Source organism: Charadrius vociferus, unplaced genomic scaffold (assembly GCF_000708025.1).
Source record: "Charadrius vociferus isolate BGI_N301 unplaced genomic scaffold, ASM70802v2 scaffold549, whole genome shotgun sequence".
NCBI classification, from domain to species: Eukaryota; Metazoa; Chordata; class Aves; order Charadriiformes; family Charadriidae; genus Charadrius; species Charadrius vociferus.
Genome location: NW_009650103.1, coordinates 2,255,552 through 2,270,374, shown reverse-complemented (window position 1 = coordinate 2,270,374; position 14,823 = coordinate 2,255,552). Strand labels below are relative to the sequence as shown.

Genomic DNA, 14,823 nt, shown 5'->3' with positions numbered 1-14,823 from the left:
ATAGCTCCTCGCCATGGCTGGCTGGAGCCAAAACCCCGGCCGTAAATCCAGGATGAGAGCCGAGCGCTGCCTGCGCCCGCCTGGCCAGAGCTGGGACATTTCTGCCCACAGCTTTTGTTTCTGGCAGTTTTTTTGGGGGGTGGAGTGAGCCGGGGGGAGGAGGCCAGGTCACCCTTGGGGTTAGCCCCGGTTTACTCCAGCCGGGTGCAAGAGGAAAGGCTGTCCGAGGCGCTGGCGTGTCTTGTGCGCAGACCCTGCGGTGCTGAGAGCACCCAGAGCTGTGCCCAGCACAAACGCCAGCTCCATCTGGGGTCCCATCGCATCCCGCCCCGTGCGAGCCCGCACAGCTCTAGCAGGGGGAGCAGGACCCCGGCTTGCGGGGCTGAGTGGTCCGTGCCCCGGTATGCACCTCCTCACCACCCCCGTCCTCACTGAGCCCTACCTGTGGTTTCAGACGTGGATGAGTGTGCCGGCCAGAGCCACGGGTGCCATCAGCTCTGCGTCAACACGGCCGGGAGCTACCGCTGCGCCTGCCGGGATGGCTTCAGCCTCGCTGCCGACGACAAAGCGTGCCAGCCCTTGGTGACAGCCCCCGAGCCAGAAACCTTCAGCCAAGCAGGTAACCTGTCCCCTGTTGCAGGACAGCCCCGGCTGCTTGTGACCTTCAAGGAAAGCTGGGATTTACACTCAGCATCACAGGGCGGCTGGAGGCGGAGTGACGAGAGACAGGAGAGGGGAAGACAGCCAGAACCCCTCACCTTTATTCCCAGTGACCCGGGAGTCCACCTACCACCCAAACAACCTCCCAGCGCACAAATCCAGCCAATTCTCCATCTGCAAGTGTGACAGAGCCCATCCGTGGTGTGCAGTGGCCAGGATGCAACTGTTCTCTTCATCATCATCGTCATCCTTCCTGCAGGGCAAGTCCAGAGCCACCAGGAGTGGTGGGCGCCGCTGGTGACGGTCCATTATTACTTTTGGTACGCGCTGTGACACTTCAAACTCGTACCGTGAGTAATAATGCGCTGTGGCTGGCACAGGCATCATGCGGGAAACGCCTGGAAGAGCTTTTATCCCCTGTCCAGGGCCCTCAGCAGGGACAAGGCTTTGTGGCCACCATGGGAGAGGGCAGACTCAGGTGCTAACTAAACTGACAACATGGGCACGAAAGGCCAGGCTTCACCGGATGTCTTATCCTTTAAGCACTTTCACCCCACTGCCTGAAAAATTCCCCGCTTTGTTGCAGGTACTCCAGCAGCAAGGAGAAACTTGTGCGCGTTAGCAACAGGATTAGGTGCCAGTGCTTGCAGCAGGCGTTGGATCCAACTGATGCTCTGGGGGCTGGTCCCAGTGGGGCAGACCCCGGGGGGTCACCAGGAGGGGAGCGAAAAGCAGCGGAGCTTGGCCTGAGCCCTGCAGCAATGTCTCTCCCCACCTCGGGCAATGGGCTTTTCCTAACTGACTTTTTCTTGGTCACTTTTTCAGGTCCCCCCAGTGAAATGAAGGAAGAAATGAACGACCTGAAGAACAGAGTGGAAGCGCTGGAGCGGGTGAGCTTTCAGCACACACCTCTGCCCTGTCCTGCCCTCACCGCCCTGTCGTGGCTCGAGGCCACGCTCAGCCAGCTCCCACCCCGGGCTGTTCGCAGCCAGGGTTTCCCTCTGCCCTGGCTCTATTTTTATAATCCTGCTGGCCTCCTGCCGCAGCGATCCCAGCTGTGCTCCCTGCTGCCGGCAGAGCCCACGCAGCAGCTCTTGCAGCCCGGCGGCTCTTTGAACGCAACCAAAGCCCCACAAGCCGGCCAGTGTGCCGCCTCGGTGGGGTGTACCCCGGTAGGCAGCGCGCTACGTCCCACCGGGTGGTCCTCGTGGCTCGGGAGGACACGCTCACGGTTCTCCTTCTCCCTGTAGAAGCTCCAGTTGGTGCTTGCTCCCTTCCACAACCTCATGCCATCTGCGCCGGAGGATGTCGGCGCAGACCCCATCAGCCGGCTGTCCCACTCCCTCCAGCAACTGGACAGAATCGACTCCCTGAGTGAACAGATCTCCTTCCTCGAGGAGCGGCTGGAGACATGTAAGTGCCTGGAAAAAGCAGGGTTGAAGTACCTCACTCCATTCACACTGGCCACAGTGAGCAGATGCGGGCCAGTGAGATCAGTAACACATATGCCACTATTAATCTATATCTCTCTCAAGCTCAGCAGCCTGTAATTAATAAAAGATGAACACAAACAGCCCATTAGCTTCATTTCAAAGCTGTTTCTATGGCTGCACCATCTGACTGTCCTTGTAGCAGCCAAAAATCATAAGATCGGCACGTGGAAATGCAGCTCTGGGGCAGAAGCAGAGGGACACCACTATGAGCAGTAGGTCATGTCTCGCAATCAGCGCCCTCATCAGCTGTGTTCCCTTCCTGCACCGTTATAACTTAGAAAAGAAACCTCAACCCTTCGGAAATTAACAGTCCAAAGAGTCAATCAGGAAAGTTTAGGGAGCGTGCAGAAGTTGGCAGATTTACGAGCCTGGGAAGTTTTAGGCATTTCTTTTTGAAGTCTACAGACCAGTCCTTTGCCAAGCACTGGACCAGAGAGGGTCTCCTAAGTAGTGAACTCTGAAGAGAGACACTGGCGAGAGCTGTCGTGTGTGAAATGGCCGTAGGCGGGGGGTCCTGCCTGGTGTGCTCCCCCACGGCACCGCAGAGCGGGGCAGCGTCCCCTCGGGTCCCTGAGGTGTGTGCAGCGCTCTCCCCAGAGCTCTGCAGCTTGACCGAGTACAGCACAAACCACGGGAACGCTGTTTTGATAGGCAGCTCTTTGCAGCTCGTTTTCCCATTCAATAAATCCAGTCGAACACACCACACAGATATCAGGCATGGCTGGGCTGGCTCAGGAGCTGTGCGCAGCAGCAGCCCAGGGCTCAGGCCAGAGACGCGAGGGTGCTTGGAAAGACTTAAGGGGAAACTGTGTTTCAGGGCACAGCCGTCCCAGTTCGCTGCCTGCAGTAATGGCTTAAATATAAAAGACTTCAAAGGACTTGTTTGAAGACTAAGTAGCTGCAAATAGACACTTAAAAAACATCTCAGAAAGGGGTAATCATCAGAACCACAGAGTGTTCCAGCAGACAGTTTCCTAGTATTGCCCTGCACATATTATTGGTGACAGCACGAAGGAATGTGAGCAGTATCACAAGGTAGCATGGATTTATTCCAAGGGTTGACTCCGAACTCCTGAAACTAACTTCTGCCAAGCCTGTTCTGGCAAGCAAAACTTGTTTTTGTCCCTCTCATGATCTTGAAAGTCCCTGGAGGACAGAAGACTGTCCTTTTGTACCCCAGCAAGCACTGGGGCTTGCAGGGCATCCCATGCGAGTTTAGTAGCCATCCACTTTCTGTGCCTTGCAAAGCATTCCACAACTGAGTACAAAGATATGACTGCACCTTCCAGTTGCCTGCCCTGTGGGGATGTGTGTAAGGACTAAAAATCATTTTCTTTTCCTTAAACCACCAGCGAAGGCACAAGTTTGGATCTCTTTAAACCATAACCATCTGAGCCCCTAGAAGTCTGAATTACCCCAGCTCAGCACAGGCCGTGTCCATGCTGGGCTGTGACACTTACAGCCAGTCAGTGGCACGACGGACTCACAACACATAGGTGTGCCACAGACACCCCACGCCGTCCCCTCCCCAGCCCACTTTGCTCCCCAGGCACTGGGGACTTTGGTGACCAGCAGCGCCTGCTTCCAATTACTGTCACGCAGAGCCACCGGCTGCGTGTCTCAGCCTCCCGTCCCTGGAGCAGCCACCGCTATTGTCACTGGCTTTCCCACCTCCTGGGGACACTTTGCACAGGACTGCCCGTGCTCAGCTGAGGCTGTGGAGGACTGCGGCATGCCAGGGAGGAGAGAGTGCCGGTCCCAAATGAGGCAGGACAGAGCCAGCCTGGGGGTGTTTGGCAAAGGGAAAGCAGCGAGTGTGGGTGACAGTCACAGATGTTGAAGTCAACGTCATCCTTCTTGGGGAAAAGAGACAAACCAAATCCAAGCTAACAACATTGCTGGATCGGGGTTTTGTTTTGTTTGTTTGTTTTTCCATCTTCTCAGGTTCCTGCAAGAATGAACTCTAGCCGAGCACCCGAGGAATTGGAGCAAGCGGAGTGCATCTGTAGCTCTAATCTCATTCTCCAGCCTCAGGGTGAAGATGAAGCCACATCATCTACAGGAAGGCACAGGGTAGCAGGAGAAGGCTGGTTTTCCCATCAGCATCTCCATTTTCTTTTCCAACTCGCCTTATCAAAGGTCACGCAGTTGCTGCCAAACTGGACTGCGAGCGCTCAGCATCTCGCCCCCTTCCTTCTGGAGCAGGCAGAAAATAAATGCCTTACCTCGTGCCGTTAGTGCCTGTCTGGCTGTGCCAGAGAGACTGGCTGTACATGAACCTGTGTGGTGCTCAGCTTTGTCTGGCTTTTCCTTGGCATTACCCTGGGAGATCACCTCCCAGAGAAGCCCAGCCCCGGCCCAGGCAGGATGGCTGCCCCCCATGCTCCCCCTACCTGCTCCCACCCAAAGAAGGTGCGGGCAAGTCCTGCATTTGCAGGACTATGGCCAAAAAGGACTCGTGGCAGTGGGGGGAGCCCCAAGCCAGGCGTCACAGCAGGGGATGGGCGCAACTGGTCCCTGCAAAGGTACTGTGCTGGCTGGGTACAGGGAGCGGGTGCCCATCCCTGCAGCTTCTGTTCCGCTCTCTGGGATCAGCCGCCCTCCACAGGCGCTGGGGGTGGGCTGCTGCCTCACTGCTTCTGAACATGGCAACTGCAGCAGCTTGCTCTGAAACGACCTGCCCCTGCTCACAGTCCTCTGCATCATCCCTGGGCCCTGCAAAGCAGTAACAAGGATGAAGCTTTTATATGGGCCTGAAGGTGCAGAGTCTGTTTTGTTTTTTTTTTTAACTTGCTTTAATAGAAAAGCTTTCCCTGCAACACTCCCATCAGCAGCACCAAGCAGACAGGGACAAACCTGTGCCATTCAGTAATGCCAACAGGGTGAAGCCAAGGAGGGAGGGACAGTCCTCTCCATGCCTGGATTGGGGACCAAGGCCTGGCACACCCACGTGTTGACACTGGCAGGAGCACCGGCTGTCACGGTGGCCAGTCTCTCCTGGACCCGACGGCCGCTGCACTGTCAGCCCACAGCAGATGTCCCTACCTCCCCCCAGCACTGTTTACTCAAGCCCAGGGACACAGCAGAGCATACGTGACCGACCTGGTACAATGCTTTCCTACTTGCCTAGAGCGTAGCTGCAGGAGGAGCAGCTCGCCACATGGGCAACAGGGTGCTGCAGGGGTTGTACCAAAATAAACCCTCCTGCTGCGCACACCGAGTCTGTGGGATGGTTACTGGCTGGGAACGTGTTTGCTCCAGTGCCCTGCTTTGACACAGGCTCCCATCCACACAGGCACCACCTTCTTCTTCGCCGTGACAGGTCCCTGCAGGCATTTGTCCTCCTAGTTCAGGCTGTGGCTCAGCGTGAGGCTGGAGTGCAGAACAACACTTCTGCCTGTGGGACACAGGGTGAGGACAAGGACATTGCCATTCCCTCTCAGTCACCAAACCCACCCCCTTGCAAGAGCTGAAGGGTCAGCACCCTTCTTCCCACAGCAGCCCTCCTCCCCCTGCTCCCACACAAGACCAGGAGTCTCCTTTATTTAAATAACCAAAGGTGTACTTTTTTTTTTTTTAAAGCACAATACATTATTCTCAACCCAATTAAAAGTGAACAGCAGACAACTGCACACAGAGGCACCACTCCCTCCTCTTAGGGAAGGACGCTGCAAGAATCACTCCGAGGATGTGGTTATCTCCCACCAGGAGCTCTCCTGGGACCCTCCTGGGTTTAACCTCCATGACAGCTCTTTATCTGCCACTCTTACAAAGTGCTGGTTCAGTCCCCATCCTCCCACCCCGACCCGTCCCACAGCGGGTCTGACCCCTGAGTCTGTACTGTAAGGCCCCTCCAATAAAGCCCCCCTGGCCACCGCCAGCACCAGCTCAGCCCAAGGGCTCCCTCCCTTGGGGACCACTGGCTCTACAGGACCACCCCCATAAGCTTTAACCCCAAAATTCTGTATGACTGCATTTCCACCAACGCAGCCCCGGACAGGCTGCAAGAGCCAGCTGTGTCAGTTAGCAGAGTAGCCTCAGGCAGTTTGTCTCAAGGTTATACACCCTGCGCTGTAAACAGGAGAGCTAAAGCCTCCCTGAACCCGAGTTAGAGGTGAAGGTCACCCCCTGGAACCATGGACCTGACCCAGCCTTGCTCTTCACAGAGGTCATCAACACTTCTGCAGCTCGCAGCAAGGGATCCAGGAGCCTTGCTGGTCCATCACACCAAAGCACAGGGGAAATCCCTTTATCTGAACGGGGGAAGGAGCCCATTTCCCCCAAAGGGAGAGCTGAAGCCTTCCAAGCCCCATTACAGCTGCAGCTCGCCCACCCTGCAGCTCTGCAGGAGTTCTACAAGCCTTGCAGAGCAGCAGCTCCACCGAGATCTGCACAAAGACACACGGGACAGGCACCATCTTTCGGCCAGTGCTGACCATGACAAGTGGCAAAATAAACATGACAGAGCCCTTCACATCTGCGACAAGCACTGCAGGCACAACTGTGACATGGTCGAACCACGGCAGGGAGTTGGCAGATACATTTGCCCAGGACTCCGGCAGATCTGTGCGATTTTTAAAATCAAACGGGTGGCTCTGAATGGTAGAAACAAACATGAGGCTTCATTCAGAAGATGAGTAAACTGGCAAGGCTGGACAGCATTCAGCTAAACTCTGCCCAGACCATATATGCTGGCATGGTCAGACTGCAGCTTCCCTCCCACTGCTGCACCCCTTGGTGAGCGAGGGCACTTGTTCAGACACGGCAATCAAGCCCAAAAGAGACGCTATAAGGCTGACTGACCCCATACATTCCCCTTTGCAGCCCAGCTGAGGTTATTGGCCCTAGGTGCTTTCTTCAGAAGTGAAAGACTTGGCTCAGGAGTGCCTGGGCAGCACAAAGCCCCAGCACAAGATGCTGCTATGACCCAAGGGCACCTCTCAAGGAGACAGGTCCTGCCCCAGAGACCGCCCACGAGCTCCACCGTGCCAGATGGCAGTGCACCAGGTTGCCCAGGGAGGACACCACACTCCCTGCGCTGCTAGAGTCTGGATTTTCACCCGATTTCTCAGCTCTGTTTGAGCATCAACATTTTGCAGACACAAACTACTGCCTGGTGGTTTCCATCTGGGACAGCACAGGGCCAGGCCAGCACTAGCTGAACCTGCAGGAACATGGGTGCAGGGACACTCGCGTGAGGCAGAGCCCGGCCTCCAGCCAGGTTTTTGTCGTCGCCCCACGCCAGCTGCCTGAGCTGGGGGAACTCACCTCTCTGGTCATTGAGCCCTTTGGTAGCACAAGTTTGATGCCTGAGAAATTCAGAAAAAGGAGACGTTTCATTGTGAGATAATGAACCCATAAGAGAAATCCACTCAACAGGGAACCTCAGCGTTCGCTGGACTCCCTGTGTGTACCAGTCTGTGGCATTCCCAGAATTAGAAGTCGCTGCAGAGGAAGAGACGTTCCTTCAGTATTTGGCAACAGACAGGTCCCTTCAGTCACCACCACACAGTGATGCCACTGGAGAAGCATCTATGATGATTTCTTTGCTTCACTAGGACTGCCTGACAGCCTGAAGAGGGTCTCCCTCATGGTGTGGAAGCATCTGTCAGTGAGGTCGGAGACATCATCTGATGTCAGGCCTTTGGTCTCTATTGGAGGCAGAACCTCAACCTTAATTTTCCCTGGGAACGAGAGAAGAGCCTGTGAGAAACCCACACACCACAGGAGCACCGTTCTTTGCCCTCCCAGGACCCCTGGACAGCCCCAGCACAGCCCTCATCTCCTCACATGGCTTCAGGTATCCATCCCTGGAGTGCCGGTGGAGGCTGCACTGGTCTCAGGGGTAAGAGATTGCTGTGGGGATTAGATGCTGCCCTCGAACAGCTGCACCAAGCAGCAGAGCATTTCCTTTGTGCCCCACACTGACATCCCAGCCAGAGCTTGCCCCTTTCCAAGGCCGGTGTCACCGCTCTGCCCTCACCTGCCAGCCAAGAGTAGGGGGAGCCGAGGGCTATGGACCCACTCAGCTCCAGGGCCATGCCAGGCACCGCCTGCACCAGGTGCTCCCTCCATCTGCTTCTACCCAACCCTTCTACCTTTGGCTGGCTCCAGCCACCCCAGCAGGGAGCACAGCAAGCATGGCTTCCTCCCAAAAATGAGAGTTACAAGCCAACTTTCTGCCCAACACTTGTACTGACAGATTTCTGAGCTTTGATACGACCACCTTCCTTGGTTTGCTTGCAGAGGGGTCCCTGCTTTCAAAGGTCAGGAGGCAGAGCACGCCTGCTTCTTTCCCCAAACCCTCACCAAATGACAGGCTGTGCCAGTTACGACAGGGAGAGGTGGTGTTCAATTTTTAATGAAAACATCCCTCATTGTATTTAATTAGATTCTTTCCTGAGTTAGCCCAGCCCAGGCTCTGGTGCCAAGTGCTTTGAACTTACTCCACACATCTCCCAGAAGAACTCCACCTGGTCACCCCAGCTCTGCTTCCCTCCCACACCCTTGGGAACTAGATCTCCACATGGGTCTAGCATCAACCCTCTCTCCACGTGACTGTAAAGACCCTCACGCTCTTTCGTACCTGATGTAAATAATTTTGTCTTTGGGTTATAGAAGGTGGTGAAAGAGGAATATACCACGGGGATCACTGGTACCTTTGGGAAGAAGAGGAAAAAGAGGAGTTACTTGCACTGCAGCAACTCGGGGCAGGCCAGAAATAAGCAGCAAATCCCATGCAGCAGAGCTGAGCTGGCCCGGCTCTCACACACACAGGGCACACACAGCCCCACAAGCAAGATGCACTTCCAAAGGCTGGCACAGTCCAGAGCCAAAGGGGATCAAAACCACTCCTCAGCAACTCAAGGCACAGGGACATTAAAGGCACTAGGGCTAAGTTATACTTCAGCCTCAGGTCAGCACTGGCTCTCGGGGCTCCTCATCTCAAGCCAGACTTCAAAACCCAGGTATATTTTCTGACCTGCAAACATTGGAGGATGCCTGTTTTGATATGTCCTTGTACAGCACGGCAAGGCCTGTTCGGGGCAGGCCGGCTGGTGTGCCTTCAGCTTCTAAGAAAAGGAGTCACCGGCTGCAACCAATTGTTCTCAGGGAAGCTTCAGACAGGTAGAGACACAGCCAGGAAGGCAGGAACAGAGTCCTTATTTCAGTGCTGATAACACAGACACAATCTACAGCTAGTGACTCAGGGGGAATGTTAGCAGAGGTGGGTGCCATTTCCACTATCGTCCTTTCCGTCCAGCAGCCACCAGCCCCTGCCTTGGTTGCATCACCCCGGAAGGAATGGGGATGGGTACAGTGCAGGCTACACCCTGGGCTTGGCCAATCAAACCCAGCAAGAGATCTGGCACCTACTACTCCCGTCTCCAGGATCCCTGCTATAACACCTCTTTTAGGGAAAGCAGTTTCCCCTCAGGCCTGGAGTCATCCCATTCCTGAGAATCAAGGCAGAGCATGCATGGGAAGGGAAGGCACCCATCTCCTCCCAGCCGCCTCTCTGGCACCTAGTCCTCACCCCCAGGAGCTGAGCAGGGTGGACCAGCTTCCCACAGCCACCTGGGCCCAGGCAGCACAGCCAGGTCTTCAGTGTCCCCAGCACACTGCCCCAGAGCTCTGCCCAGGCAAGCACCACCACTCCTTCAGGGGCCCTGACAGCTCTAGCTGTTTGAAGCCAAGGAGCTGTTTGTCTGCTCTTCCACTAACTGCTCACGGATCTTGTCATTTTGGAGAGAGGAGGCATTTAAGACATACCAAGAAGTGCCATATGGCTGTCTGGGAGGGAACAGCTATTTCCACACAGAGCAAGCCCAGATATTGCTCTAAAGCACTAGCATTAACAATCCTGAATCAACACCACACTATTGCAACCTGGGGGATTGAGAAAGGCATCAACAGCTTTGGGATTCCCCATGCAATCTCACAAAGCTCAGCACCCGCTGGACTCCCAGCCAGAAGGAAGCTCTGTGCTGCAGCCGTGAGCAGGGCACAGACACTGCCTGCAAAGCCCGGAAGCTACGAGGTCAAGTGTCCCAGTCCCCTGTGCTCTGCCCTTCAGATGGGACACCAGAAATGCAGTGCTGGAGCAGTCAGGACAGAGGACAAGGCAGCTTCTCCACTGTTTGCAGCCCCCCATCCACAGGGGTCAAGTCACTCCTGCAGCGGATGGAAAAGGCTCTTGGCTCCTGCTGGGCAGCTCTCATGACACCTAATGGTGGTTTAGCAGAGGAGCTCAGCTGTGACCTGGGAACACAGCTCACTGGAGAGCAAATAAACCATACCACTGCGTGACCAGTCTGCAATGCCGCTGCAAAAGCATTCAGGGTTTCCATGCAGGAGCAAAGCCCCATTACCTGTGCCTGGATGGCAAGGTGAAATGCTCCTTTCTTGAATGGCAGCAAATCCCCTGTGCAGTTCCTTGTGCCCTCTGGGTACACCCACACCTTCACCTGTACAAGGGGAGATAAGGCTGTGCTCCAGCAATCCACTTGCACTGCCCCCTTCCTGCTGGCCGAGCCACCAGCCAGCCTTGCCAAGAGCTGCAGGTGGCTGTAGCTTCAGGAGAGCCAGCAGCAGGAGTGCCACATCCCCCCGTGCCTCCCCTGGATACCCAGACACATGCCACAGTCACACTCACGTTGTCAGTTGTCATACTCTTGGCCACCTCTGCCATCACCATCTTGGCACTGGTTGTGCTCTTCCTGTTGATGAAGATGACACCACCGAGGTAGATGATGAGCCCCACAGTGCCAGCGTACATCAGCTCCTTCTTGCCCACCTGGACACAGTCGTCAGGCAGGACCTCCATCAGCCCTAATGTGATGGTAGAGGGTGAGACATAATCTGAGGTGGGCACAATCTGAGAAGCACTTGAAGCTGAGCAGTACCTGGGGTGCTGCATGTGGTGCGATTGCTCAGAGTGAGCAGGGACCCTTCCTGCAACCAGCACTGCTAGAGAAAGCTGGACCAGCTGGCTCGGTAGCTTAGACCAGCCAGGGCAGGGGGCTGCTTGGCCAGGAGATGCAAGCAGCATTTCTCTGATGGTGAGCAAGAGAACCGCTCCCTCCCTCCCACCAGCTCCTCACCCATCATGTCAAGGATGCTCTGGTGGTTGGATACAATGATAGCAGGGCCCTCCACCTTGAAGTTCTCCAGTCCCTTCACCTCAAACCTCACGCCAAAGAAATACTTGAAGGTCTTGACCACGGCTCTGATGATTCTGCAGAAGAGAAGAGCAGTCAGCAACTGGGCAGGGAGGTGACAGGGTCTGCTATACCCAGCATGGGTGGAAGGAGACAAGGCAGCCCCTGTGACAGAGAGCCTCCAGTCTCATTTGCTCTGTGGTCCATCCAAATATCTGTCCTGCATGGTCCCAGGTGCTCAAGGTACTTCAGTTGAATGCTAAGCCTTGTCCACTCTCAGTGTAGGAATTTTACTAGAAGCCTGGGGGAAGCTGATGGTGACTTTGAGGCCGGTACAGCTAGACTCGACTGTTCATGCTTACTTCAAGCTGACAGCATCAGCTCACAACCAGGCTTACTATGAGCTCTTTGGAAAAGGCGAGTCCAGCCTAGTGCAACTGCATGAGCCCTGCAAACGGAGGGCAAACTAGAAGCCCTCCACAGTCCAGGAAGGACAGACCCTGGTTTCAACACTGAATCAAGGACCACTCCTCCTGCTGCCAGTCCTATCCACTTTGTGCTGTTGTTTCCCCCTGTGCCACGGCTGTAGTCTGCTCTGATGCTTCCAGTGTTTTCCTCCTGCAATCAGTAGAGCCCCACAAGTTGTTCAAACAGTTCTAGGAGCTGCCACTCCCCAGCACATGGGTATTAGCCTGCTATCACCTAAAGAAGGCTCTGCCAATTCTGCTCCTTGCAGTGCTGGAAGATGCTGCTTAACGATACAAACAAGACATTGGGTGTCACTACACCAGGGGAGTCCAAGAAAGGAGGAGAATGAAGGTGAGAAACACTTCCCTGTAAGACGCAAGGCTGCAAGCAGCAAACAGGATGCTCCCCACACAGCCTGGCAGAGGGTAGGTGCCCCCAGCAAACCCATCTTCAAGCAAACAGCTTTTGCCTGTCAGTTCACTTCCCCAGCGGATCTACAGCTCTGTCCACAAAGCTCCCAGCTTTCCTCCCCTGTGCCTGAGGGCTGGGACCCCACCTGGCAGAAGCTCCACTCAGCTCTGCCAACGCATGGAGCAGGCTGCCATGCCCTTGCTGAGCACACCCAGCCCAGGCTCGCAGCTGAGACCCTGCCAGCCCATGGGAGCAGGGCCCGTCTATGCCACCCCCAGACAGGTGGGAGCTGAGGACCCTCCAACTGGGCCAAAGGACGCAGCCAGAAGCTGGCAGCACACGGCGCTATTTTGGGCAGGGGAACAGCCATTCGCCAGGACAGGAGGCAGAGTTTGCACATGAAGAAAGGCCCCAGGAGCAGCCACCAGCTCTGCCTTGCTCTCCCCTAGAGCAGATTCAGGAGCTGACCTGCCCTCCAAAAAGCACCTAGACGCCCTGCCTCAGGGCCCACTATCTCCCTGGCACAGCACCACCAGCCTGGGAAGCATCCCTGTCACCTGGGGTGGGAGGGGAGCATCCAGACAGCATCTTATCCTAACTTGGCAGCAGCTCCCAGCATCTGTTCTCCAAAAGTCTCCCCATCCCAACCATCAACTCTTCAACCGTGTGCCTCTGTCAAGGCAACTTTCCCTGGCTTGCTCCTACCCGCTCTGGGGTTCCTATCTCTGTGGGGTGACCCACCACGCAGACTGCCTAGGCCCTGGCTTTGAAACTGGAGCTCAGGCCAGGACAATGCCCGCAGGTGACACATCTGAGTGACACTGCAGCTATCAGTCCCGGGTCATTCAAATTTGCTGCAAAGGTTAGAGCCGCACCCAGGGAAAGGGCATGGGGAGGTGCACAGGCTGCAGAGCTCCCGAGCACCATGGGCCTGCATCAAGGTTACGGGAGGGCAGTCCAGGTGAAGAGACAAGGGGCAGGTGAGTAGAGGCAGGGTGACATGAATCAGTGAGGTCATGGTGGATGCCATGCCATCAGACTGACCTAAATCCCACTTCTCCTCCCTTCTGACTGCCAACCAAAAAAGAGGTCACTGCTCTGGAAGTCACGCTGCTCCGTAGCTGCCAGGAGAGGCTGGTTACACATTACTCAAGAGCAACCATCGAACTTCCTCCTGCCAGTAAGGAGCCAGCGTTTCCTTGCACAAGATGTGGCCTGAGCCACTGAAAGAGGCAAAGGGGCAGAGCTCAGAGCAAGCGAAGAGCCACCAGGTGACCGGCAGCCCTGCTGAATTGGCCACGTCATCCACAGGGTTAAGCAGGTAGGTCCTACTCCCCTTCATCCCTGCAAGCAGCTTCTCTGCTGGTATGAACGATCCAGTCACAGCCGCGGAGAGCTGTAAGTCTGATGCGCTTATTGCCAGACACAAGGAGAGAGTAGAAAAATGAAAGGCAATGTGCTTTTTCAGTGCATCCGTAGCAGCCGGAGTCTGAAATCCAGCAGCCCCACCTTCATGTGCTCTGCTCTGCAGCCTGTGACAGAGGCCTTTTTAGGATACTCTGATTTTCAAGGATTAATGAAGCGTGCTTACCGGATTGGAAGCTCTTGCAAGAGGTTTCGCCACTAGATAAACAGCACTATCTCTACCAGACACAGAGGGCAACCTCTTCCAAGTCACACCAGCTTGGCACTGGAGCCAGGAGCACAACAAGGACAGGGTGTTCTGCACCGGGCAGTGATGCTGTTATCGCTGTCTGTCCACCAGCATGCGCTCTGCTCCAACCCCCTTCCCCAAGCTGGAATAAGGAGACCGGGATGATGCAGAACTAAGGAACTCACTGGATCAACTCAGCCACAGACCTCCCAGGGGCTGGGATACATGACCAGGACCATCAGCCAGTGCCAGCACATGGAAACGATGGGTTTAAGTTACAGGAAAAGGGCGGTTCTGGCCAAAATTCAGCTCCGAGTTTCAACATGAGGAGATGTTCAGTGCAAGGAGTTCTTGTTCCCAAGGAGCTCCTTTAAGTTTACAGGAGATTTACAAAGTTTTAGGGGTGGGGAAGAAAGAGAGTGTCTCCACAACTAACATCATAAATTCCCCAAGCGGCAAAGCTGGTCGTGCAATGGAAAGCTGCTCCTGAGCCAGCCAAGGCAACCAAAACTGGAAACAGAGCTAGGCTGGAGATCCCAGAGCAGATTGCTCTTTCCAGTGCCTGGGGCCACACCACCTGAGCAGATGATGGCAACCCATCGGCTGGGGTGGGCAGGGCAGAGCCGGTGAGGCAGCATGGTGGTGCCCTGTGCCCGCTCACTCCACCTTGAGCCCTGCCTGCAAGAGCCACACCACAAAGCAAAGTCCAGCTCCACCAGCCGAGACGCTGCCACACCTTTGGTCCAAAAGGATGTATTAAGGCAACAGGGCTCCCCTTTGCCCTGCAGCCATGTAACTTGGCCTGGACACGGGTGCCTTGAGGAGGTAAAAAGCTGCAAAGCGAGGACAGCAAAGCAAGGAGCCCAAGTTCTCCTGTGCTGACAGGGGGAAGCGCCAGCTCTGCCCTTAAAATATACCTTCGTGTGTAGAGGAGCTGCTCTTCTCCAGCAGCAGCTTGGCCACCATCAGAGGGCAC

General features: G+C 55.5%; 2 protein-coding genes across 2 annotated transcripts in view; one reads left to right on the top strand and one right to left on the bottom strand.

Moving 5' to 3' along the window:
• The window catches only part of EGFL7 (EGF-like-domain, multiple 7), a 13,268-nt gene extending 8,841 nt beyond the window's left edge, over positions 1-4,427 (top strand). Inside the window, 4 exon segments of the mRNA XM_009892260.1 lie at positions 455-619; positions 1,486-1,550; positions 1,911-2,073; positions 4,098-4,427. Coding sequence (XP_009890562.1) covers positions 455-619; positions 1,486-1,550; positions 1,911-2,073; positions 4,098-4,120 — 416 coding nt within the window. The 3' untranslated portion in view covers positions 4,121-4,427.
• Positions 4,428-7,499: 3,072 nt separating this feature from the next.
• The window catches only part of AGPAT2 (1-acylglycerol-3-phosphate O-acyltransferase 2), a 10,087-nt gene continuing 2,763 nt past the window's right edge, over positions 7,500-14,823 (bottom strand). The window contains exons 2-6 of the mRNA XM_009892329.1: positions 11,258-11,391; positions 10,810-10,985; positions 10,526-10,621; positions 8,740-8,812; positions 7,500-7,837 (exon numbers count right to left, since the gene is read on the bottom strand). Of these exons, the coding sequence (XP_009890631.1) occupies positions 7,686-7,837; positions 8,740-8,812; positions 10,526-10,621; positions 10,810-10,985; positions 11,258-11,391 (631 nt within the window). The 3' untranslated portion in view covers positions 7,500-7,685. The remainder of the gene's footprint in view (positions 7,838-8,739; positions 8,813-10,525; positions 10,622-10,809; positions 10,986-11,257; positions 11,392-14,823) is intronic.